The sequence below is a fragment of the Silurus meridionalis genome, chromosome 2 (assembly GCF_014805685.1).
Source record: "Silurus meridionalis isolate SWU-2019-XX chromosome 2, ASM1480568v1, whole genome shotgun sequence".
NCBI lineage: Eukaryota > Metazoa > Chordata > Actinopteri > Siluriformes > Siluridae > Silurus > Silurus meridionalis.
This window is the reverse complement of record NC_060885.1, coordinates 1,107,574-1,133,921: the sequence shown is the minus strand read 5'-3', so window position 1 is coordinate 1,133,921 and position 26,348 is coordinate 1,107,574. Positions and strand designations below refer to the sequence as shown.

At 43.8% G+C, this 26,348-nt stretch overlaps 2 protein-coding genes and 2 long non-coding RNA genes across 5 annotated transcripts; 2 read left to right on the top strand and 2 right to left on the bottom strand.

Moving 5' to 3' along the window:
* The first annotated feature begins 410 nt into the window (after positions 1–410).
* Positions 411–2,322, top strand: LOC124376148 (putative C-type lectin domain family 20 member A). Of its 2 annotated transcripts, XM_046835101.1 has the most exons (6): positions 411–470; positions 659–1,030; positions 1,403–1,592; positions 1,689–1,738; positions 1,843–1,934; positions 2,043–2,322. In XM_046835101.1, exons 1-6 carry the CDS (start codon positions 428–430, stop codon positions 2,184–2,186), a joined length of 891 nt encoding a protein of 296 aa, XP_046691057.1. In that variant the 5' UTR covers positions 411–427; the 3' UTR covers positions 2,187–2,322. The 2 variants fall into 2 exon arrangements, with proteins under 2 accessions (XP_046691057.1, XP_046691048.1); XM_046835092.1 differs by having other exon boundaries at positions 1,403–1,738.
* A 5,268-nt stretch (positions 2,323–7,590) lies between these two features.
* On the top strand, positions 7,591–8,153 carry LOC124378192. The gene is made up of 3 exons (XR_006924174.1): positions 7,591–7,715; positions 7,798–7,887; positions 7,964–8,153. It is a non-coding gene; the product is annotated as an uncharacterized LOC124378192 (long non-coding RNA).
* Positions 8,154–17,283: 9,130 nt separating this feature from the next.
* On the bottom strand, positions 17,284–19,393 carry LOC124395506. Its single transcript, XR_006927633.1, has 3 exons — positions 19,044–19,393; positions 17,632–17,802; positions 17,284–17,543 (listed from the first exon to the last, which is right to left on the bottom strand). It is a non-coding gene; the product is annotated as an uncharacterized LOC124395506 (long non-coding RNA).
* A 5,051-nt stretch (positions 19,394–24,444) lies between these two features.
* On the bottom strand, positions 24,445–25,685 carry LOC124395501. The gene has a single exon (XM_046864035.1). The coding sequence runs from the start codon at positions 25,624–25,626 to the stop codon at positions 24,445–24,447; it is 1,182 nt and encodes a 393-aa protein (XP_046719991.1). The 5' UTR covers positions 25,627–25,685.
* Between the last annotated feature and the right edge of the window lie 663 nt (positions 25,686–26,348).

Below are 26,348 nucleotides of genomic sequence, written 5' to 3'. Positions count from 1 at the left end.
ACCAGGGGCAAAATTTTGATGAACTGCGATTCGTAACCTGAGTTATACGTATGCCGGGGCGTTCGTAACCCGAGGTTCCACTGTATATTGTTCCCATTTGCTGCTAAAACAGTCGTGACCCCTTAAGCATGAACTTCCTCAGCAATTTGAGCTACAGGAGCTCGTCTGTTGGATCGGACCACACGGACCAGCCTTCATTCTCCACATGCAACAATAAGCCTCGGCCACCCACGACCCTGTCGCTGGTTCATAATAAAGAGATGATATTATTCACTTCACCGCTTAAAATTTTATAATGTCATAATGTTTGCCTGATCAGTGTACAATACAAGTGAGTTCTTGTATAGCAAAGTGGTACATTAAAGGAGCCGCCTTGTGGATTGGATGTTAATCACATTTTATATATTATAGTAAACTATCCAGTAATATGGCAGTGATGAAGCAGCAGTTTGTACTCCTGCTTTTCACTGGTGAGTGAAAATATGTCACATAATAAAAAAACATGATCACAAATGCATGTGCAATTAAAGATACATTACTAACAGTTATATGTATCATATAGTTATGAAACTGTTCTTCCAAAGTACAAATTAGAAAAATGTATTCATGCTAAACAACAGAAACTACACAAACTAAATGTTAAAAACCTTCTCCACAGGAGTACTTTCCCTCGTCCTGTCTGTCCCTTGTAAGTATCATCTGATACAGCAGGGGAAAACATGGAATGATGCTCAGGCATACTGCCGAGCTAAATACATTGACCTGGCAACCATCAACGGTAAAGAGGACATAGTCAACTTTCGCAATGAAGCACAGACACAAAAATTCAGTTCCAGTGCATGGATTGGACTGTACACTAATATAAACAGCTGGCATTGGTCCTTTACTAACGAACCTCTGGGCAGTTTTACAGTCTGGGATAATACAGAGCCTAACAACTATGTGGGAAATGAAGAGTGCGTTTTTATAGTTAAGGGGTATTGGTATGATGCACCATGTGAATTAACACTAAGCTTTGTGTGTTTTGACGGTAAGTAACAAAATGTAGTTCTCCATCAACTCTTTCTTGAATATTACTACTATTAATAATTATCTTTATTTAAATAGGACATTTTATTTTGAGTTCAAAGTCTCAATTTATATATAAATATATTAATGCCCTTATTGAGGAGACTAAAAATAAGCAGGCTTCAGATACAGAAATGCTAAAAAAAATATATTTTATTTTATATTTATTTTACTAGTAAACCATTTAGCTTGTTTATAACTGTTAATGATTATTGTTAATAATTATTGAGGAATTCACTAAATATATTCACAACCTTCTGATTATCTTCCAGGCCTAATTTACATACCTTGAATTCTCACATGAAATCATGAACTTTTACTTTCATTCTCACAGAAAGTATCACTGGATCTGGCAGCTACATTTTAATCGCTGTGGCTATGAAGTGGACTGATGCTCAGAGTTACTGTAGACAGAAGTACACAGACCTGGCCATTGTGAGAGATGCAACAGAAAACTCAATCATAGGGGGAAAAAACAGTGGGCAGTGGACTTGGATTGGACTCAGCAGAGACCCCTGGAAATGGTCAGACCAGACTATTTATTCGTCCCCCACTGTGTGGTTATATGGGGATAAAAATGATTACTTGCAGAATAAAAGTTGTGGCTTTTTATCTAACAGCATTGGTGATGTAGCACGGTGCTCAGACAGTATGCCTTTCTTCTGTTACTGTGAGTTAAATTTAAACTCCGTTTCATATTTTGGCTAATAAATGTTATTCTTAAATTTGTTTTTATTTTTGTATATTTGTTTCTATGTACATTTCTGCCTCCAGCTTTCCCAGATCAACTGCACATCATAAGAATGAAGGTGAAGTCCAGTCAGGATGTGAACGATCCTGCAATAATGGCATCCGTGATGAAGAAGGTGGGTTTCATCAGCATCATTATACTTCCTATGTAGCATCTTTACAAAGCTCCTTAAATATTCTCTATCCTGCATTATTCAGTAATAAACTCAAACTCTGTGCTTCAGATCAAGCAGAAACTGACAGATCATGGAATCATGGCTGAGAACATCACTGTGAAATGGAGAGGGCAGTCAGATGGAGTGGTCTTTCACAAGGACAAGGAAAATATGATTAGTTCTCTGAATAACACTAGTCAGCAACATTGCTAGAATGCATCTTTACTTAAGCTTAAGTTAACAATGATGTCTTTGCATATGCACATTACAGCAAAATACACCATATAGTGTGATATTTGATGTGTTTGGATTTTTAGCTTAAGTATAAATGACTAATAGTAAAAATTAAATGACCCTTAAAATTCTTTTAAAAATAATACATAGTGTGGAATTGTTTGCATTTTGTTTCAAATATATTTCTATATAAATGGATGCTAAATTTATTTTTAATTTAGTGTGGATTTTTCTGCATTATTAATAACCTCAACAAAAGGGCTCATTATTTTCTTCCAATATTCAACCTCCTTTTATTTTATTTTTTTACCTCACACACAGGGCTTTATGCTGACCAGCTCTCTCACCCTCAAGTACCACTCATCATTATCCACATTATGCCTGTTGCTTCTCTCTTAAACACACACAGAAGACTTATTAGCCAAATATTGCACATCTTTACCACTCACTTTCCCAGTCCCTCCTCCTCCAGTGGCCTGAGATCATCAGAGAAATCCAGATATGATCCAGAGTAGTGCTTTTGCATTCTATTGTTATAGAGATGAATATAGAGATGAAGAATTCATCAGCTTCAATTTAGTTTTTGTTAAGCATTTAAATATAATACGTAGCCTTCAATTGTTGTCGATGTAAAAAAACAACAAAAAAAAAACATGTACAGTAAGAAGTAATTAAAAACATATTTTTATCTCGCCATTTTTATTTCTTCTGTACGTCTTGAGTATCAGTGTCCAGCATGTGGGACCAAAATGCAGCATGTCAGCAGAGAGCAAAAGTATTTAATGCAGAAAAAAAACATTCCACAAGAGCACAGGAGAGCATTGAGCAATCAGGCAGAGCCAAGATATACACAGTCTGAGTATCCAACACCAGCAAACAGTGGGATATAGAGCAGAAGAAAAACGCAATCCAATAAACACAGTCTAAAAATACAACAGCAAACAGAGCAATACAGTAAGGGAACATAAAAAAAAGTCTAACTCAGATGTATGAACGTGTGCAGAGCTTCACACGTGTTTTACCAGTCGAACTCGGCTGTAACAGTTTCCCTCTGACCAACCAATCAGAGGAAAGAAAAATGCTGACGCTATTCTGGGCCAGTAATCTGACCTGTGAGGAGAATCTGAAATCTGATTGGTTGAAGAAACAGACCTGTTGCTAATAGAGACTAAACTACATTGGCCAGCAGTACTGATTCTGAAGGCTCTGTGCAGATTAGATTCACATGGCAGCACATAGAGGCTGAAATCTGATTGGACAAAAATCTAACATCCACATACACGTACTGAAACAGTGCAGCCGAGAGAAACACTACCACATGAAGAGAAGAAACTGATGGAATAAATTAATACAATTTCATGGAACAAATATTAGAGTTTAGGTTGTAAATATAGGTCAGTGATAGTTTTTCGGACCACCCAGACCGCCCACCACTGGGATTTTTGATGTGATGGTAGTGTAGCTTGCACTACAGAAGTATACAGATGCAGGAAGCTATTTATCTACAGTGTGCCAGAAAAAGAGAAAGTGGTAATATATATATATATATATATATATATATATATATATATATATATATATATACATGTGCACTGTCCATTAACAAAAGTAACAAACTATTTGACAGTTAAACAAAAAAGAACAGACAAAAATAAAAACACAAATATATAAATGTGTATAACTATCATGCTTTGTAATTGCTTATTGCACACCTATTTGACAAAATGAAATGAAACAAACAAACAAAAAAACTCCAAAAAAACCTACATAACACTGGGCTCCCCTTTTAAAGGGCAGATACTTCACCCTTTTTGGGAGCACATCCTTACCAGGTAGAATAGTAATTAGTATCATCATGTGTATTACTATTCATAAATACAAACATACACATAATCTTGATTCATAAAAACAAGCAGCTTTTTTTCTGCATTTACATTTACAGCATTTAGCAGTTGCCCGTGTCCAGAGCGACTTACAAAAGTGCTTTGAGTCTCTATTTCTGAATAAATCTACACTGGTACACTAGATTCGAAACTTAGACACTTAGAAAGTGTTAGTTTAAGTGTTTCAGGAAGTTCTTTACAAGTTACTTGAAGGTAGTCAGGGACTCTGCTGTTCGGACATCTAGGGGAAGATTCACTCCACCACCTCGGTGCCAGAACAGAGAAGAGCCTTGGTTCGTCTCATGGTTTCTTATTCATACCATCTCAGAAAGTTTTTCCTTGCCACAGTTGCCACTGGCTTGCTCATTAGGAATAAACATACAATTATAAGGAACAAATGTATAGGCACTAAACTTATATACTTATACACCCCAAAGTGGAGGCAGCTGGATTGGAATACATAAGCATTTAATCAACAGAAGCAGAGTTGAGACAGGCAGTTTGGTGCACAGAAATGACAGTCAGCGAGATAAACAATATGCAATAAACAATGTGTCAAAAACATGATAGTCGAATAACCAAGTCAGGTCAAAACATAAAAGGCTTGAACATAATTGCCTCAGTAAAGTGAAAGGAGCAAACATTATTTTGCAGTTTCAGGTAGCATGAGAACTGGTTAAAAATGCCAATATCAGGAAGTGTTCGTAGGATCTGTTAGTGTTCAGAACTTGGGCGATGGTGCCCTCTGGTGGCGTAGCGGGGACTTTACCACTTGACTGTCACAGATAATGAGGACTACTATTATATTAGAATATTATTCTCAACGGCCCAGCTCTGTTCCCCCACTCTATATCCTTCCTAATCCAAGGTTGGTAACCTATGAAATTCTGATTTGTGATCCACATATTTGATTTGGCGCATGTGTAACACTAATGCTATCAATCATATGTAATACACACACACACACACACACACACACACACAAACATATATATATATATATATATATATATATATATATATATATATATATATATATATATATATATATAAAATACAGGTACATGGGGTTATACAGAGTTTACAAAGAGAGATTTTTTAATGCAAATGGAGGCAGAATTTAACTATTCCAAAGCTTTGTTTGTTAGTGTGCTAAATAATTTGCTTAAGCATTAAAGTTCTAAAGTCTATTATGCCAAAGAGCAAGTGCACCCTGAAGTGAATGGTTTTGGAAATTGTCTAGCTGACCAGTCCAGAGCATCTGAAAACAGATTTTGTGGGGTGTCCCCAGTATGCAGTGGATAGTACCTATTAAAAGTATGCTGAAGAATGAAAACCAGTAAACCAGTGACAGGATCATGGATGCTTGAGGCTCAGTAAAATCTTTTAGTTGTGTTTTTAATTCATAGGTAGATTGTCATTATTTTCTTTCAGGTAAATTGTTTTTTGAACCAGTGGTTGTAAAAAAAAAAAAAAAGGCAGTGTGTTTCTTTATACACCTGACAAGAACAAAGATCCCGCACACTTTCTTTTATCATTGCTCATTCCAGTGCCATGCATCAGACTACACAATCCCAAATTCCTGCATCTTTGAAAAAGAAAAGTACGTAAATTGCCCAGAACACAAATGAGATCCCAAGGTTTATTTACATAAAGAAATCCAGCATCCAAAAGCTGACGTCAGAACTCAGTAAACCTAAATAAATGTATTAAAATTACTCCTCACTCACATCTCAGGGCACTCACTCTTACTACTGCACCTATTAAATAAATGTTAATTATATTGTTGATATTATGTTGAAAAATACATTATACAGGTAATCCTCGAGTTATGATGGTTCAATGTATGAATTCTTTGATCCTACAATGACAATCATCATAGTCCACAGAGACTCCTATCTGAACTCGTCCTTCAACCTGTCTATCATCACTGCAAACCGGAAAGGGCTCAGAACTGATCCTTGATGCAGTCCAAGCTACACCTTGAACCAGTCTGTTGTTCCTACTGCACACTTCACTGCTGTCACACTGTCCTTATACATGTTCTGCACCACCCTCACATACTTCTCTGACACACCTGACTTCCTCATACAATACCACAACTCCTCTCTCCACAATAACACAACTCCTCTGTCGTACACTTTCTCTAAATCCACAAACACACAATGCAGCTCCTTCTGACCTTCTCTATACTTCTCCATCAACATTTTCAAAGCAAATAATGCATCTGTGGTGCGTTTCCTCGGCATGAAACCATACTGTTGCTCACAGATGGTCACCTCTTCTCTCAGCCTGGCTTCCAGTACTCTTTCCCATAACTTCATGGTGTGACTGATCAACTTTATTCCCCTGTAGTTACTGCAGGTCTGCACATCTCCCTTATTTTTAAAGATCAGCACACTCTTTCTCCATTCCTTAGGCATCTTCGCACCTTCCAGGATCTTGTTGAACAACCTGGTTGAAAACTCCACTGCATCTCTCCTAAACATCTCCATGCTTCTACCGGTATGTCATCTGGTCCAACCGACTTTCCACTCGCAATTGCTGCTCTCACTCCCTCCTCACTATTCCTATCCACTTCCTAATTCACCATCTCCACACCATCCAACCTTCTCTCTCTCATTTTCCTCATTCATCAGTTGCTCAAAATACTCCCTCCATCTTCTCAACACACTCTCCTCACTAGTCAACACATTTCCATCTCCATCCTTTATTACTCCTGCATACTTTTCTCATCACTCTGTCGATCCCAATTCTGTAATATAGAGAACCATACATGTCTTGTGTAAGATAATAATGTTATTTTTTGGCTTAGGGGCATATGCTGGGAGGGATGAATAGAGAGTTGGTGATTACAGAGACAAATAGGCAGCAGTACTAGCTAAGTACAACGTGACAGAGACTTATTGCCAGCGATTCAGAACCCTTACAGTACCATCCAGGGAGAGTGTTAGAGAGACCTACAATTGTATAAAAGGTGTGTAAAAGAGATGGATGCAACCAGAGACTAAGCCTAAGGATCAAATGGGGGACCATCATCCTCAAACACTATTTATGGATACTTCGCTCAGACGTAAGGGTTTGGGTCAAAGAAAATCAACCTAAGACTGGTGAGGAAGTGGCAAGGTTGGCAGAGAGGTACCTGGCTGCGCATAGGGAAACATCGTGGATCAACAAGGGTACTGTGGTCAAGGGTAAAATAGAGGAGCCCAATGATAACACTGCAGGGCTAGCAGGGAATTAGTCTACTGTTGTTGCGCCCTTGATCTGTTTTTACAGCCAGCAACCTGGGCATAAGGCACATTTTCACCCCCTGAGAAAACCTACAGAACATGTGTTCTGTTCCTAGAGATGATTGTGAATTGTTGAACCACATTGAAAAACATAGACACATTGTACCAGTAACTGTCACACCCACACATTGGTGAAGTCTCACTTGTTGAGTTGTGAAATGTTGAATTATGGATATACAATATGTTTGGGATGTATATGTGGTAGTGGGAACAGTCACATGGTTGGGCGGAGCAATTGTAATGATGGCCAGGTTTCGCTTATCAAATTAGTGGGTCTATAAAAGGAGCAGTCGGTGGCTGGTAGGAGTGCGCAGCTGGGAGAGGTTCGTGTGGTAAGGACTTAGTTGTCATGCCTGTTTGGAAGCCTGATTGTGTGGAATGGGTTTTAAGGGTGGTTTGTTTTTTTTCCTTTAGTGTGGATTAAGGAATCCAGCCATTATCAGGTTAAAATCATCCCACTTCCTTGTTTAGAGTTTTGCAGCACATCGCGACCTGGTTGAACCGGTAAGTTGGTTAACTGTTGGGTATTAATATTTGATGTCAAAAGATGCTAATTTTGTGCTTATTTCTCTGTAATTAGGAAGTGAGGAACTGAGAGCCATTGTCGTATGAGTGCACGTGTGTTTGCTGTGGATAGGAGATCATTAGAGTAAGGTCCCCAGCCCTGGAGTTCAAGCATTCTTGTGTGGTATAATATGTATGGTGTTATGTAATTTTAAAGGTTCTTAATAAACTGTGTGTATTATACCTCTGTCTCAGCTGTAGACGAACCTGAGTGCCTTGTGCTTTCTTTATAAAGGGTTATATAAAGGGGTGGCATAGTCGGTTTCTACTAGTAACATTCTTAAATCTAGCTCTTACCTTTTATTGTTAAAATCTTCCATGTCCTAAATCTCTCGATTTTCGGGAACAAATTGGACGTGCCCGAATGTCACACATACGTGGGGGAGAAAATATTTACCCAACAGCTGACATAATCGTAGTTGTGGATAACCAGCCATATTTATTGAGGATAGGTGTGGTTGACAAACTACCCTATGATGTGGTGCTAGGTAAAGATTTTCCATTTTTTTGTCAGCCCGCTTGAGCACTTCCGGCATTGCCGCCTCCACCACCGAGGAACCTCCCCCTTGCAACCTACTACACGGAAATGGCGTCCATCTTTTAAACACATATAAGGACGGCAGAAACCTCCAATCAGTGCCAGATTGTTTTCAAGGCTTGCCCTGATTACAGTCCAGTGTTTTTTTTTTTTTTCTTTCCCAGTTTAATTTAACTCTCTGTCCCCGACCTGTTTCCGCCTAACTATTCTGTCCTACGGCTTCCCGACCACGGCTGTTTTCCCGACTCTCTCCTCAGCGTTATGGATCTCGGCTCTGCTCTGCTCATGCTCCACACGCTCCGGTTCCCGGATCGGCTCTGCTCGCACTGAACACGCTCCGACTTCTGGCTCGGCATCCTCGTGCTCTGGAAGCTTCGGCTTACTGACTCTGCCCACTGAATCGGCTCAGAATCGGCTCTTCTCGCTCTCTGCACGCTCGCGGCTCTTCCTGCTCCCAGCACCGTCACAGCATCCACCTTGGATTCTAAACCTGAATAGCTGACAAAACAATCTGGCCAACATGGATCGTGCGGATGTACCTGCCACTTGCGCTGCTTTAACTGCTGTGTCTTGCCGACAAGCAGCGCAGGAGCACCAGATTCAAAACCTCTCTGCAGGGAATCATGGGATTTCCCACAGGAGCTCTGCTGCCCCACTCCCTGTTTTCGGCCAAGTCAAGTCAAGTTTATTTGTATAGCGCTTTTCACAACAGACATTGTCTCAAAGCAGCTTTACACAAATCAACAGTGATGGTGAATGGTGTGAATTTGTCCCTGATGAGCAAGCCGTGGCGACTGTGGCAAGGAAAAACTCCCTTAGATGTTATGAGGAAGAAACCTTGAGAGGAACCAGACTCAAAAAGGGAACCCATCCTCATCTGGGTGACATCAAGAGTTTGATTATAAATCTTTCAACAATAAAGAACACTGGACAGTGAGAACTAACATGATTACTGGAGTATAAGATTATAAGTGATGTTCTTTCTGCAGTCTTATACAGTCTATATGGTTAGTAGCTCCGAGTTTTATGAGCTCAGCATTTGTGATCACCACAGATCCAGCATCAGCTTCTCCATGCCAGAGCCTTTAAACACTCCAGGAGGTCACATCGCTCTGTGGCAGAGTTCGTGGCTGACTTCCGGACCCAGGCCATTGACAGCGGATGGGATCACACGACACTTAATGATACTTTCCTCCAGGGCCTCTCCTATGCTGTTATGGAAGAACTCGCCGCTCATGATCCACCCCGGGATCTGGATTTTCTGATCTCCTTGGGTACACACATCGATCGGTGCATAAGGGAGTGCCACCAGGAGCGTTGTTAGTAAAAGGCAAGGAGGAAGCACCTATGAGCCCCTCTTCGCCCACTCTCTCCAAACCCACCATCTTGGTCCACGTTCAGGCAGGCACGGAATTGGCTGCCTTCTTTGACTCGGGGGCCGACGCCGAGTTCATCAGCCTCAAGCTTGCCAAGCAACTACAAGTCCCCATTGAACTAATCAGACCCTGGACGGCAGCCTTTTAGACCAGGCCACTCACTGCACCAATCCTCTACTCATGTCAGTGGGGAAACGACATCAGGAGTGGCTTTCCTTCCTGATCATCTCCTAGCCACAAGCCCCCATCATGCTTGGGTTCCCTTGGCTACGGAAACACAACCCATGTGTAGACTGGATGACCGGGCGTATACTGGATTGGGTTGTGCATTGCTTTGGCCACTGCCTCGCCTTCCCCCCACCCAAACCACTGCCGGTTGTTACTCCCAAGCATTTAGATTTTGCATCGAAGATTTAGCTCTGGTTTTAGAAGACTCTATTCTGAGGCACATGAAATTAGCTAGACCTTTAGGGGCACCAGGAGCACAGGTCATGTGTATACTGGGAGCCTGGGTGCCGGACATAGCAAGTCATCTTAGGTTTTTAGAAAAGCACAGGTTCTCTAAGTTCACACAGGAGCTAGTGATATATGCCTTTGACATTCAAAGGTTACTAAGACTAATATTATATAGGTGTGTAAATTAGCGAAGGCCATGTCCGATGCAGTAACATGCTCTGGCCCCATCCCAATGTGACATGGCGATGTGAGCCTACAGCAGGTTATGGTCGCTCAACTGCTGGATGTCTGAGTGGTGCTCCAAAAACAATGTGGGCTTCATTATTAATTGGAGCAATTTTGAGGGCAAGGCTGGCCTGTTAGGGTGGGACGGTATCCATCCCACTCGGGAAGGTGCTGCTCCCATTTCTTGTAGTATAGGTCATAGTCTCAGAACAGCACTAATTAACAAGTGACTGTCCAGAGCCAAGGCCAGGGAGCAGACAGACAGGTGAAACCAACCATCTGCTAGCTGCACAGAGTCGTCACTCAGGATCCACCGAATTGAGACTGTGTCTGTCCCCCGATCTAAACCATAATTTTGGATTTCTCAGAAAGTCTGTTTAAGTAACCTGATTAAGATTAAATTAAATATGACTGAATGCAAAGCAGCACCTCTGATCTAAAGATAGGATTGCTGAATATTAGATCTCTCATGTCAAAAGTGCTGGCTATAAACAAAATTATTACCGACCAGGAGTTTAAAATAATGCGTTTTACAGAAACATGGATTGAAACGAATGAATATGTAACATTGAATGAAGCGAGTCCTCCTGGGTATAGTTACATACACCAACCCCATCTAAATGGCAGAGGAGGCGGAGTCACAGCTATTTATTATAATAATCACACAAAAGACTAAAATGTTCTTTACAACAACATAAAATATTCATTGTCAAAAAGTAGGTCCAGCAGTCAATTCCATTTATTATTATTCATAGACCCCCAGGGGCCCGACTCTGATTTTCTCATAGAATTTGCAGATTTCATCACAAATTTAGCAACTTCTTTAGACAAAGCATTAATTGTTGGTGACTTTAATATTCATTTTGATAATCAGGAAGACTCCTTAAGAGCCACAGTTGTGTCCATTCTAAATTCAGTTGGAATTAATGAGAATGTTATAGGACCCACTCATAGTGGTGGACACACTCTCGATTTGTTGTTAACATTTGGATAATAATAATAATAAAAAAAAAAATTAGTCATAATTCCACAGTCTGAAGCTATTCCAGATCATTATCTCATCTCTTTTAAAATCTGCCTCAGTCATTGCATTAGTACCTCACCACGTTACAACGTTAAACACGTTCACGTCAGCTACAGCAGCACGTTTTATCAATAATCTTCCAGAAATTACGATATTAAATAGATCTCCGTCTGACCCCGCAGAGCTCGACTGGGCCACCGAATACCTAGAATCAATGTTCTGTTACACTCTAGATGATGAAGCTCCCCTTAAGACCAAAATCATCAGGGAGAAAAAATCAGCACAGTGGTATAATGATCATACACACACCTTAAAACTGACCACTCGGAAATTAGAACTTAAATGACGTTAAACAAAATAAACAGTATTTCAAATAGCATGGAAGGAGAATCTCCTGAGTTCTAGAAAATCTCTTAGTGCTGCTGATCAGCATATTTCTCCTCCCTCATAGAAAATAACAAGCAGAATCCTAGTTTTTCATTCTGTACTGCAGCAAAATTAACAGAACATAAAAGCACTGCACTCACATGCACACCCTAACTCTAAACCTAGTAATGATTTATTTGCGTAATGCACGTGATGACCTTTTTTAATAATAAAGTTGAAAACATCAGGCAAGAAATCCAGACGATTAAAATAAATCCAAACTATTTTATAAATAACCCTGTAGACAGCAGTGTCATTATAACAGACCATCAATTACAAAGTTTTACTCCTATTCAAGAGACCGACTTCATTTCATTTATTTCCTCATCAAAATCATCAACCTGCATTCTCGATCCCTTGCCTACAATTTCCTACTAGGGAATTGAAACCTGTTTTAAAATAATAAACTCTTCTATTAGCACTGGTTATGTACCTACATCCTTCAAACTGCAGTTATCAACCCCCTAATTAAGAAACCTGACCTTCACCCTGTCAGCTGTCCAACTACAGTCCAATATCAAACCTCCCCTTTATCTCCAAAATTTTAGAAAAGGTTGTAGCACAGCAGTTCTGCTCACATCCACTGAGGAATAACATTTATGAAATGTATCGGTCAGGATTTCGGCCTCATCATAGCACAGAGACAGCGCTAGTTAAGGTGCTAAATGACTGTTATTGGCCTCTGATTGTCTTCTCACTTTCACATGTTCACTCAGGTTTGTTGACGGTGGTGTGGTTTTTCTCTACCAATGCGCATTCTCCCAAGAGCGCCTCAGATTATCACTTATCCTTTACAACCTCAGGATGCCTCGGGATGGGGAGAGAAAGAGAAGCAGTGGAGAGAAATTAGCATAGCTGCTGTTTATGATATCATATCATGTTATCATGTTAATATTAACATGTCGTACCGCCGCCTGGTCACAAGAGGTCATATCGCCTCCGACCACCTATGAAGGTGGCATGGTAACCCACAGTTCCTTGGACAACCCCAGGTCGCTTCCAGAGCCATCTGGCAGGGATATCGCGGTCCCAGACTCTTCTGAGGGCGACACCACAGCCCCAAGCTCCTCCGATGGCGACGTCTGGCCTCTGAGCTCCTCCGATGGCGACGTCCCGCCTCCGAGCTCCCACGATGGTGACGTCTCGCCTCCGCGCTCTTCCGATGGCGACGTCTCGCCTCCGAGCTCTTCCGATGGCGGCGTCTCACCTCTGAGCTCCTCCGAAGGCGGCGTCTCTCCTCCGAGCTCCTCCGATGGCGACGTCTCTCTCCGGAGCTCCTCCGTCAGTGAACTCTCTCTCCTGAGCTCCTCCGTCGGCGACGTCTCGCCCCCGTGCTCCTCCGTCGGCAACGTCTCGCCCACGTGCTCCTCCGTCGGCGACGTCTCGCCCCCGTGCTCCTCCGTTGGTAGCGCATCGCCTAAGAGCTCCTCCAAAGGCGGCGTCTCGCCTAATAGCTCCTCTGACGAAGACGTCTCAGCCCCAAGTCTCCCAAAAGGCGAAGCCACACCTCCTAGACCATCTGAAGGTGAAGTCACGCCTCAGCTCCAGGTGACGTTTCGCCTCCAGGGCACTCTCCGGCCGACGTAACACCTCCGTGTCCCTTTCCGGGCGACGTCTCTCCTCCAGGTCCCTCGGAGGATGACAAAGCACTCCCACGTTTCTCTGAAGGCGTCGTCATGGCTCACAGCCCCGGACGAAGGTGTCACTGCGTTCCTCATCTCCGCCGTGGGCGTCACTCGGCCTCTGGACACCACAGTGCATTACTCATTCTCCGATCTCCGCTATGGACATAGCTCCGCTCCTGACCTCCGTGGTTGGTACCCCTTCCGTCCAGGTCTCCGCTGAAGGCGTTACTCCATTCCGGGTCTCCGGGGTGGACATCGTTACGCTCCTGTCCTCCGTGCTGGACATCACTCCGCTCCAGCCCTCCCCAGTGGGCGTCAATCCGCCCCTGATTGCCGCCGAGTACATCACTCGGTCTCTAGTCTCTGCCGGGGAGGTAGCTCAGCCTCTGGACTCCGCTGCGGGCGCAGCTTGGTCCCTGTCCTATGCCGGAGCCGTCTCTCCGCCTCCGCTGAAGATGTCTCTGCTACAGGCGGTTCTGACCAGGTCCCTTTCAACCCTGGATGGACACCAGGGTACTCCTCCGAGTGCCCTGGCCCTCCGGGCATCTGTGGGTTTGGGGCGTCAGGTGCCGCCCCCTCTGGGGGTAATGTCAGGGATTCACCTGCCATGCCCCCTTTGGTGGCTCTCTATGCCTCCACTCTCCCTAGAGCTTCAGGCATAACCACGCACACCTGGAGCTCGTTGTCACCCATGCCTCCGCTCTTTCTGGAGCTCCAGGCGTAACTATGCACACCTGAAGCTCATCATCACTCCACCCCGCTCCTACATAAACTCCTCTCTCACATTCACCCGCCGTTTGTTATTAAATGTGTTAGATGTTACGTACTGCTGCATGGTTTCACGGTTGCATGCAGTACTCTATGGTTTCCGTTCCATTCCGTTCCATTCGGATTCTACCATCCGGTACCGGTTGCGTTTCTCCTCCCCGCGCATTTCGGATCAGCTACGCTTCTCCCCAAGCACACCTCGGACTCTCGCAAGGACTTGTGTGTTCGTGAGTGCGTGTGTGTTTGTGCGCGTGTGTGTGCGTGCGTGTGTGTGTGTGTCTGTTTGTGTATATCTTTATTCCTCACTCTTGTCAATAAAACCTGAGCGAGCTGTACTCCAGCTTATGCCTCCCGTTTCACTCGCACCATGACAACCACTGTATATATACCCGTTCTTCTGTTTATAATAATAGCAACATATTATGTTCACCGTTCACATCCTTTTGTAAAGCTCTGTTTATAGTAATAGGCATTTGTAAATCATGTCAGTAGTACATATATACTCATCTGTATATTATTGTTCATAGTACATATCTATCCACCTGTATATTATATTCATCTGTATATTATATTCATATTTATAGTAGATATATATTCACCTGTATATTCATAGTACATATACATCTGTAAATTACTGTTAATAATCCTATATTCAATTCTATTTAACTTATGCAAATCATGTAACACTGTATATCCTGCACTTGCTGTTATTGCACTCTGGTTAGACCCAAAATGCATTTCGTTGCCTTGTACTTGTACATGTGTAATGACAATAAAGTTGAATCTAATCTAATCTAATCTAATCTAATCTAATTTAATCTAATCTAAATCTTCCTCCTTCAGTTTCCACCATCTTATTCTTCTTTCAGTCTTCACTTCTTCTTTCACTCTTCTTATTCACCTCCAAAACCATCCTACAGACCACCATCCAATGCTGTCTAGCTACACTGTCCCCTGCCAACACCTTACAGTCTCCAATCTCCTTCAGGTTGCATCTCCTACATAGAACATAGTCCACCTGTGTGCACCTTCCTCCACTCTTATACGTTACCCTATGATCCTCCTTCTTAAAATAAGTGTTCACCACTGCCATTTCCATCCTTTTAGCAAAATCTACCACCATCTGCCCTTCCACATTCCTCTCCTTAAAGCCATACCTACCATCACCTCCTCATTACCTGTGTTTATCTCAATCAGCAATCTTTCATTCCTAGGTTCACCTTTTTACCACTTCATCTAACTTACTCCAGAATTTTTCCTTCTCCTCAATCTCACAACACACTTGTGGAGCATAAGCACTGATGACATTTATCATTGCCCCTTCAGCTTCCAGCTTCACGTTTATCACCATCAGAAACTCTCTTCACCTCCACTACATTCTCACTGTACTCTTCCTTCAGAATCCCCCCTACAACATTTTTCTTTCCATCCACACCGTGATAGAACAGTTTAAACACCTCCAATGTTCCTGCTCTTACTCCCTTTCCACTTGGTCTCCTGTACACACAGCATATCTACCTTTCTCCTCTCCATCATATCAGCTCCCTCTCTCCCTTTACCAGTCATAGTACCAACATTTAAAGTACCAACCCGAACCTCCACTCTCCTCCACTTCTCCTTTTCCTGCTGTCTCTGTAGACGGCTTCCTTCTCTCCTTCTCCTCCTTTAGCCAACAGTAGCACAATTTACACCGGTACCCTGTTGGCTAACGATACCTGTGGCAGTCGTTGTTAACCCGGGCCTCGACTGATCCGGTATAAATTTCTCTTTCGTGATCCGCATATTTGAATTGGCATGTTTTATGCTGGATGCCCTTCCTAACACAACCCTCCCTATTTATCCAGGCTTGGGACCGGCACTAAGAGTGCACTGACTTGTGCAACCCTAATGGCTGGGTTAGAATGTAAAGCTCGATCATATTTCATATCTAAGTATCTCTATATAATACACTGTTAGGCCACACTACTGAGATTAATAATGCTGAAATTAAGGCTGAATGCTTAGTAATGCTAGATAATATTGGCATAAGCTATTTAAATGCTAAGTAAAGCTGGCCTAAGCTAATTTTCTAAAAACTTTCTCTACACTGTAAGCTACATCACCATGCTGCAGTGGGATGAAGCCAAAGCATAGTATAGTATTGGACATTTCCTTTGCTAGATTACACATCTCTTCAATGCTTGTAACTTCTGACTAGGTGTATATCATTAGCTTCTATGTGAAAGCTATCAATAAAACCTATGCTAAACCTGAGCTGACATGCTATGTCTTTTGCCCTGGCTCCTGGTATGCACCTAAACTGTGCTGCTGGTTCCCCTAAAGGCCTAGCTCATTTCACATGCTTTAGACACATGCTGAGGTGAGATATGAAGCGGAGATGAGTGGTGCTCCATTGGGCAAGCCTTAATGTCGTCCTCCACTTTTTCTGCTGTAGTTCAAAAAGTACAAGGAGAAATAAATCTTACACTAGTTATTTTTAATTAAAGGAACACATTTACATATTTAAATGCAATTCTTTGACGTGGGTTTGTATGATGTATTTATGCCCAGCCAGTGTATTACCTGCAGCACACAGTGCTCAGCACTTTATCTGTTTGGACGAGCACTCTGCTGCCATCACCATCTGCTCGTAGGAGTCAGGGTCTTCCTGCCGTGTGGCCGATGATGGTCGCCTTCGGAGTGCTTGCCACTTTTGGCATCTGAGGTGGAGGCCCGTTGTTACATCACCCCTGCCTCAGCTCTGAACTTACCTTCAGCAGCATTTATGCCCAGCGTCCATGCATTATGGCAAAAGGGTCAATCATGTGGGAAACCGCCTGTCTGTGCTCGTGCCTGGATTCTCCACCACTGTGGCGACTCGCACGATGCCGGGCTGAACACAGACACGGGAGAGTTAAATTGAGTTGAGGTGTCTTTATTTGGGACCAGAACTGAGGTTAAAAGAGAAGAGGAATAGTGTTCTGGTGCCCGGGAAAGAAGGTGAGGAGTGGCTGTAGTGGCGTTCTCGCCCCGCTCTGATGCCTCAGGTCCTGCCCGGTGTGCTTAATCTGCCGCCATCACCATCTGCTCGTAGGGATCAGGGTCTTCCTGCCACGTGGCTGAGGAGTCATCCCTCACTCACTCCTCTTCACTCCTCTTCCGCAACTTCCATCTGCAGCCTGTAATGAGAGAAAGAGAGCCGCCATTAATTGGGAGCCCAAGGTTCTCCAACTCACTGTCGTCCCGGCTGCTGTTTATAAGCCTTACCGGGCTTGAAGTCAGTGAAGAGCCGCCACTCAAATTGAGCTCCAGCCGTGTTTTGTAATGACAGCACGCCTCCTTGTTTGCTGCGCTGGGATGTGCCACCTCAGCGCCGTCCTTCCGCACCTTGCTGATGGTTGCGTGGAGGCCTGTTGTCACATCCCCATTTTTCATGAGCTATAATTTTGTCCAGTGTATAAATAACACTGATTAGGAACAAGCAACTTATACAACTCTGTTTCAAAACAACTGAACTATCACCTTAACATAACACAGTTAAATTTGATATAACAGAATGTTATACTTATACCTACTTACATTTCAACAGGTTATATTTTTATTAGGATCATTAGCGTTATAATCTAGCTAGAAAAACACAAGTCCTATTCTGGTTATACATAAATTTAACTAGGAAGCATTCATGAATTTGTTTACTGATTTTTACGGATTACATTTTTTTTATTTCAGTGGCAAAAAAGCAAGAAATAATAACTACTACAGTCAATGACCTGTGTCTAATGTGAGTCATATACCTTGCACCAAAAAAACTCTGTTATAATGTCCTTTTTGATCATTGAACAAAATTGCGAATGCAGATTCAGAATTCAGTGAGTGCACAGTGAGCGAACAACTCTGTTTTCTGCAGTGACCATTTAAAATGCTTTGACTGGACATTGCTGTCAGGAATGCAACTGGAGGACCAAAATGCAGGATGCATCCAGAGTATAATCAAACAGTCTTTAATGGAGGGAGGAGGCAGAAAAGTTCAAAGTTCAAAACCATTTTAAAGTTCACAGCTGACAGACAGAGCAGTGTGGGCAAAGGCAAAAACACAGTCTGAAAAATAGTCCTTCCTTCCAGATAATAGTCCTTCCTTCCAGTAAACAGGGCAATGTAGAACATTTGTAAAGTCAGAATCTAAAACAGCCTAAAAAATTAAATAAAAAACTACAGGATAGGCTGGCATGCTCTTTAGACATTAGTTTTCTCCCTACAGAAATGAGCTACCTACGTTTTATATAATGGAATAAAATTTCTCCTAATTCAGGATGGTAGAGCTGTAAAGAATGTATAGTGTATAATACCATTGCATTCAACCAAAAGAATGAGTCTGATAAGTAGTTTGCTTAGATACTTTGCATGGATGCTGAATTGTGGTGCACCACATCTAAGGCCAAGTCTGACATAGGGTAGTGTACAGCTTTAAGGTTTCAAATATGTACATGAAACATGTAAAGCCTGTTTATTGTCCATATTATCAAAAAAACAGCCATATGCTGAAGAATGTTGCAAAGGTTTTAAAGGGTGTTTACTTTCATTCCTTGTTAAGAAAAATGGAAATGTTGAATGTGAACATATATTCTGCCACATGCCTTCTGTTCTTGGTTCTACAAAATTAAAATCAGCCACTGACTAACCTGTAAAAGGTTGCAGATAAGACAGAGAGCGGACAGACAGAGGATCTTTTCCTCCATGCAAATCCTTCTGAGCTGCCAAGCAGAAGTTTAGTTTTAATGAAACTAAACTAATTCCTCACTTTAATTAGATACTAAACACAAATGTCACTTGTTTTTTCCTTGCAGGCCTCCAACTCGTACACAACCTTCTGGGTGGAAGTGATTTTCATCTGCTTTGAGTTTCAGTAATCCTGTTTAGAGTAAGTAAATATGCACAAGTAGTTTGCATGAGACATTTAACCTGATAGAAGACAAATCGCCAACTTATTCTACCTGATACCAGAAAGAGCTCTTAGAAAGGCATTGAGGTGTGTTAGTGCTACTAAAACTGATCAACTGCCTCCTTGATCATGGCACCTGTTAGTGGGTGGGATATATTAGGCAGCAAATAAACATTTTGTCCTCAAGGCTGATGTATTAGAACCAGAAAAAAATGAGAGAATTAGAAATTAGAATTTGACAAGGGCCAAATTGAGTGTCAGAGCTTCTTCAAAACTTCAGCTCTTCTGGCTTGGATAATTGAGTGTGTTAAAGAATTAAAAGACTGAATGACACATAACTTTCTACTATTAAATTCTAATAAGACAGAGATTTTACTCATCGGCCCAAAAAACAGTACACAGAAGCTCCAGCATCTCAACTTGCATCTAGACGAATGTTCTGTAACCACTAGTTCAACAGTAAAAGACCTGGGAGTTATTTTAGAGCAACTTATCTTTTAAAAATCATATCAACCAAGTTACAAAAACAGCCTTCTTCCACCATAAAAATATTTCTAAGCTAAGAAACATGTTGTCTATATCTGATGCAGAGAAGCTCGACCATGTGTTCATGACCTCCAGAATAGACTATTGTAATGCATTACTAGGTGGATGTCCTGCATCATTAATAAACAAGCTTCAGTTAGTTCAGAATGCAGCAGCCAGAGTTCTCACAAGGTCAAGAAAATATGATCATATAACCCCAATCTTCTCATCCCTACACTGGCTTCCTGTTAAGTTTCAAACCCACTACAAACTACTGCTTCTTACTTATGTGGCATGTAGGAGTGTTTAACCAATACCAAATATGGCAGTAAATGGACTACGCCACCCTGGAAATGGGCCAGGGACCCAAAAGTACTAAAAAGCACGCAAATACGTAGTGGCTGAGACAGATATCAGACAACAGGAAATATTTCACACAATTTATTCAGAACACATTAAAAATACATGATTCATTTTACTATGCAAAAATTTAAAAGAGTACAATAAATCACAACATCATTCATCCATGCACACTCTTGTTTTACCACTTCAGAACTGGGGACTTTGTCCTGCCTTTTTAGCTAAACACAGCACGCACTCATGTTCTCTCACAACACCACACCACAAACCCAATTGTGATCACTACAAGTCAACAGCTGTACCACCACCACCACACACCGCAGACACCGGCTAGCACTGGTACCCCAATTCTGAAGGGAGAAGAACAACAACATTAGACAAATACACCAACTACACACATACAAACAGCACACTATGATTTATAAAAACGCCGCTGCCAGAGGAGTTAGCATCACCTGATAATAGCGGCTCTCATTAACAATTATAGGCAGCACCAAAGCGTCATATAAAACATCACATTTACAAAATAAATCAAATCATACAAAAACCCCAAATAGGAGTTTACAAACCACAACTTCAGAAAAACCACGAAAGAAAATCAAACAAACAAAGAATAACACAACAGGGGTGACAATACAAAGATATACGATGCAAATACCCCACCTCAGTCAAAACCTTAAACACTCAACACGCTAAGTTTAGCTGCACTTTCACTAACCGGAAGCGCTGTCAGTCCGGTCGCGAAGGCAATTCCCCCTTTGTAGAGATATGATAGTTAGTTCATATTACATGCATCCGTTGAGAGGCAGTGAAAAGTGGGTCAAGCCTGGACCAACATGAAGAAATAAAACAACCCAATCTTTACAATCGCACTCCTTTTCATGCGTTCATTACTGCAGCTGCTTAGTAGTCAGTATCGATTATGCAGAAAGGGCGCAAAGCTCAACGGCGCCCGAAAAGCCTGCTGCAACACCTCCGTGACACTAATAAAACATACAAGACTTTAGATTTAAAATAAGGGATGCGCCTCGCTACACATAAATGAAACTGATCACATACCTGCCAATAGGACTCACGCCGCTCCGCACACTTGACGTGTACGAGTGAAAAGCTGACAAAGTGTCACTTGACACATCCGCAATGTTCCTCAGCCACACACTGCAAGTTTAAACGAATCTCAAATTACCCTGTTTGACAAAAAAAGGTTTGGAATGCAACTGCTGCTGATAGCGCTTACCTCGTAGACATAAACACGACGCACAGGAAGTTACGTCACTTCCGAAACCCCAGATGACGCGCTTGGTGACGTGCGCTTGGTTGCCTGTCAATCTCATCCCCTTTTATACCCGTGGAACATACCATTTCCACACAAATAATCAAATTGGTTGATCGCATCACCACAATCTATCCCCCCATTAGTCATCGTAGTCCCGACGATGAACACTAATCCCAGGGCCTAAACAAAGCAACCAGAGAACTAGACCCCAAGATAGATCTGGCAGAAATCTGATTAGTCTCACCACCTACAGCTCGTGGTAAGCAGTGCGGGTTTGAGTGCTGACCTGCCCCAACGCGCCCAGTTCGTCTTGGGGCTCTTCCAGATAGATTGGGCGGTCCCAACCCAATGGATCCCGGCTCTGACTGCGATCCTACACCCTCACTTTCCAATGCTGTGGGCCTAGTACCCGGTTCCTCAACCCCAGGAGTGGGACTAACCCTTACTTCTGAAGGAGCTTGAACCATTTCCACATCCCTTGAGGAACCAGCGGGGATTCTACCACATACACCAAGTCCTCATCCTCAGATTCGTCTTCTAAGGGTGTGGGCAGCATAGACTGACCCTCAGGAGACTCAATTGGAGCCGGAGTACATTGAATACGGGGTTTTAAGGACATCCGATGAACATGACGGACTTTAGAGAGGTCATACACTGGTGCTATAGTATACACTGACCCACCATCTTGTGGCACCCGAACTACCTGGTATACAGTTGAGCTCCATAGGTCCTGGATTTTATGCCGTCCTAGGAACCCATGTTCTCGCAGATAGACCAACTGGCCTTCTGTCAATGGCTGCTCCCTTACCCGCTGGTCATGCTTCATTGCAGCCTCTCCCGTGCACTCTCAGTGGCCACTTGGAGGCGAGCCTGATGCTCTTCCACCCAATGATGGACCCTACCAGCCACTGGCTCCTGCACGCGGCCCAACAGAAAATCCACAGGCAGTCTAGGCTCCTGCCCAAACATTAAAAAGTAAGGTGTTTCTCCAGTGGCTTGGTGGGGAGTGGTATTATAACAGAACACCACCTGGGACAAACAAGATGCCCAGTCCCTCTTCCTTCCAGTGGGCAAAGTCCGCAGCAAATTGTGCATTGTCCGGTTAAACCATTCGCACTGGCCATTACCGGCTGGATGGTATGCAGTGGTGCGTGACTTACCCACCTGGTAAAGGCTACACAACTGCTGAATGAGCCCGGATTCAAAGTTGCGGCCCTGATCGGAATGGATCCGCCCCGGAACCCCAAACTTATAAAACCACTCCTCCACCAAGACACGGGCCACCGTCACCGCCTGTTGATCCCGAGTAGGGATTGCCACGGTGAATTTACTAAAAATGTCCGTCATTACCAAAACATTTTCTTGCCCAGTGCGAAGGCTCAAGGACTGTGAAGTCCAGGGCCACGATCTCGTTCGGACGGGAGGCCATCAGGTGCGCCATATAGCTCCGAGCCACTGGTGTAGCCTCCTTGGCCTGCTGACACCGCTCACACTGCTGTACCCAGTGGGCTACATTAGCTGACATCCCCGGCCAGTAGCACCGCTGTCGCACCAGCTCCAAGGTGCGCTCCGTACCTTGATGGCCATGACACTGATGTAATTGAGTCAGAACCTTGGGCTGTGTCGGCTGGCAACACCAGTTGCAACACCTTCTCACCACCATCTGAGCAGCAGACCCGTCGATATAACAGGCCATCCTGTTCCTCCAAACGGTCCCACTGCCGTAGCAACACTAAAACCAAGTTGGATAACTGTCGCCGCTCTTGGGGCCCTGGGCCTCGCCCTCGGCGCCAATACTTAAGGGCTGCACCAATAATGGGATCTTCCTCCTGCAGTCGCACCAGGTCTGACCCCGATCGACCGGGCATAGCCTGCATGGCCATCACAGCCGTAGCTCCTGCCAGACTGACTCCCTCAGCCCGCCTCAGTAGTTCAGGAACTACTGTCCCCGGTTGACTGTTTTCCACAAACTGTTCGCCAGAAGGCAACCGCGATAAAGCATCTGCATTTTGATTGGCCCTACCTGACCGATATTGCACCTCAAAATCAAAGGCCGCGAGTTCAGCCGCTAGCGCTGTTCGGTAGCCCCCAATTTTGCAGTTGCCAGGTGGCTCAATGGATTATTATCGGTGCGTACAATGCAGCGATGACCCAACAAGTATTCGCGGAATTTTTCAGCCATAGCCCATTTTAGGGCCAAAAACTCGAGCCGCATAGAACTGTATGTGGCTGTATTACGCTCTGCTGGGCGAAGACTCCGGCTAGCATAAGCCACCGGTCTAACCTTACCATCCACCTCTTGGGAAAGCACTGCCCCTAGCCCTACATAGCTGGCATCAATCTCCAAGATAAATGGAAGCTCAAAATTAGCATATGCGAGGACTGGTGCAGTGGTAAGCTTCTGCTTTAATGTCAGAAATGCTTGTTCACACGATTCAGACCACAACGCTCCCAATTCCTGTCTCCGGCTACTCATCTTCCCTCTACCTGCCTCCGCTACTAACCGATGCAATGGAGCTGCTACCTGGGCAAAGCCTTCTACAAACCGCCTGTAGTAGCTCACAAAACCCAGAAAGGTTCGAAGCTCCGACACAGTCTTAGGACATGGCCATTGGGCCACAGCCTCAACCTTCCCCGGGTCCGTAGACACTCCGTAGGATGATATAACATGGCCCAAGTAATGCACCTCTTCCCTGAAAAAGTCACACTTTTCCAACTTAACCTTGAGGCCAGCGGCTCGTAGGCGATCCAGCACCATCCTCAATCTCTGCAGATGGTGTTGCACAGAAGAAGAATAAACAATAATGTCATCAAGATATAATAACACTGACTGGTGTTGCTGGTCGCCAAAGAGCCGCTCCATCAAGCGCTGGAAGGTACCTGGTGCATTACAAAGGCCAAAAGGCATACGGTTCCATTCATATAACCCCCAGGGGGTGCAAAAAGCAGTCTTGTGGCGATCAGATTCAGCAACCGGGACTTAATTATACCCGCTGGCCAGATCTAATGTAGTAAACCAGCGGGCCCCTGTTAAGGAATCTAATGTCTCCTCAATGCGAGGCAGTGGGAATGAGTCCTTCCGCGTCTTAGCATTGAGCTGACGGTAGTCTACGCACATGCGCAGGCTACCGTCCTTCTTCCTTACCAATACGACTGGAGACGCATATGGACTACAGCTTTCCCGGATCACTTGAGTGTCTAAAAGCTGACTAATATGCATCTTAACCAACTCGTATTCAGATGGTGGAATCCGCCTATAACGCTGTCGGACTGGAGTCTCATCGATTAAGGGAATTTCGTGAGACAGGAGATCAGTACAGCCCAGATCTCCGTCACCAGTGGAAAACACACTCTGAAACTCCCGAAGGAGTGCCCTCACCTGTTTCTGCTCCTCATCGGATAACCCGCTCAGTTCTACATTATCGACGTGCCCCACATCCGACGCCGACATTGTATCACAGGTTGCGATCTGAGCCTTAACCTGTGATATCTCGGTCAGCCCGGTAGGGGAATCCACCAAATACACTTCTCGCAACGTCCCGAGAACAGTGGTGGGATATAAAACGGCATCGAGAGCACCAACATTAACGATGGGTACCCAAACGGTACCACCATTCACACGCACTAAGGACGGAGAGGCTAGTAAACCAGCCGGCAACCCGGTCTCACGTGGCTCGAATAGCACAATCTTATCACTGAATACCGACGCACAAGTTGCGGTTACAAATTTTAGAGTGCCCCCTGGAATACGACACACTCGCCGCCCACGAATTTTAACATTACCTTCACGCGTGAGAACGCCATCTACTTTTTGGCAGGTTTGGAAAGCCTGAGCCAATTCTGCGTCCTGCGTCACTAGAGGTAGCTCAAATAAAGTGGGTCCATACTGTCCGAAAAGCTCATGGTAACAGCGACTAAGAACATTCATTCCCAGAATGCCGGGAACACTAGTGCTTCCACCTGGAGGGTCACGAACCACCAGTATCCCGCACTTGGATACGATGCGACCACACAGTTCAACATCCAATTCTATATACCCTATGTAAGGGATTTCTAATCCATTGGCGGCTCTGAGCTGCAACCAGTGGCATGACTGCAACTGATCCTGGCCCCATGGTTCGAACCCAGACCTAAAACAGCTCTCTGTAATAGTCGACACCATGGAGCCAGTATCTATCAAACAGGGCACCGAGACGCCTCCAATAGAAACAACAAGGTGCGGGCATGAGGAAATTAAACGAGACGCAGTCATCATAAACACAAGAGCCACGCATACCCCCAACCGAACTGTGGCCCTGCAGCACAGTGTGAACTAGTTTCCCGACTGGTTAGGAAAGCTGGACCTACCCGGCCTTACGTCATTGGATGCCAAATCGACCTGGGAAGGAACTAAAGGAGCTGGAGAACGTTGCCAATTACATTCCCGAGCGAAATGCCCTGGTTGCTGACATCGTCGACAAATCACAGAACCAGGGCGTGGTGAACGACTACGAAAATGGGGACTAGGATTACGGGCTAGAATGTGGGTAAGCTGATCAATCTGCTTCTGCTGCTGATGTAACATTTCCCGTAACTCACCCAATTCTGATGAACGACCCCCATGCGCAGAGCCTACCCCAGTATCGCCTTGGACCCCACATTGAATTCCCTGCACCAGGGGAGCGGACTGGCTTCGCCCCCTGGCGCCGCCTGGCATCCCCTCTCATTCCCAGCGAATAGCTTCCCCTCGCACATCCAACAGTGTTGCAGCAGGCTGACGCCTTACCAATTGCTTTAATTCACGGCGCAACACATTATCTAGCACGCATTCAATAAATTGATCCCTTACTACCACATCTGAATTTAGAATGCCATGCGGTGACTGTTGTTTCAGCCGGTCAAATA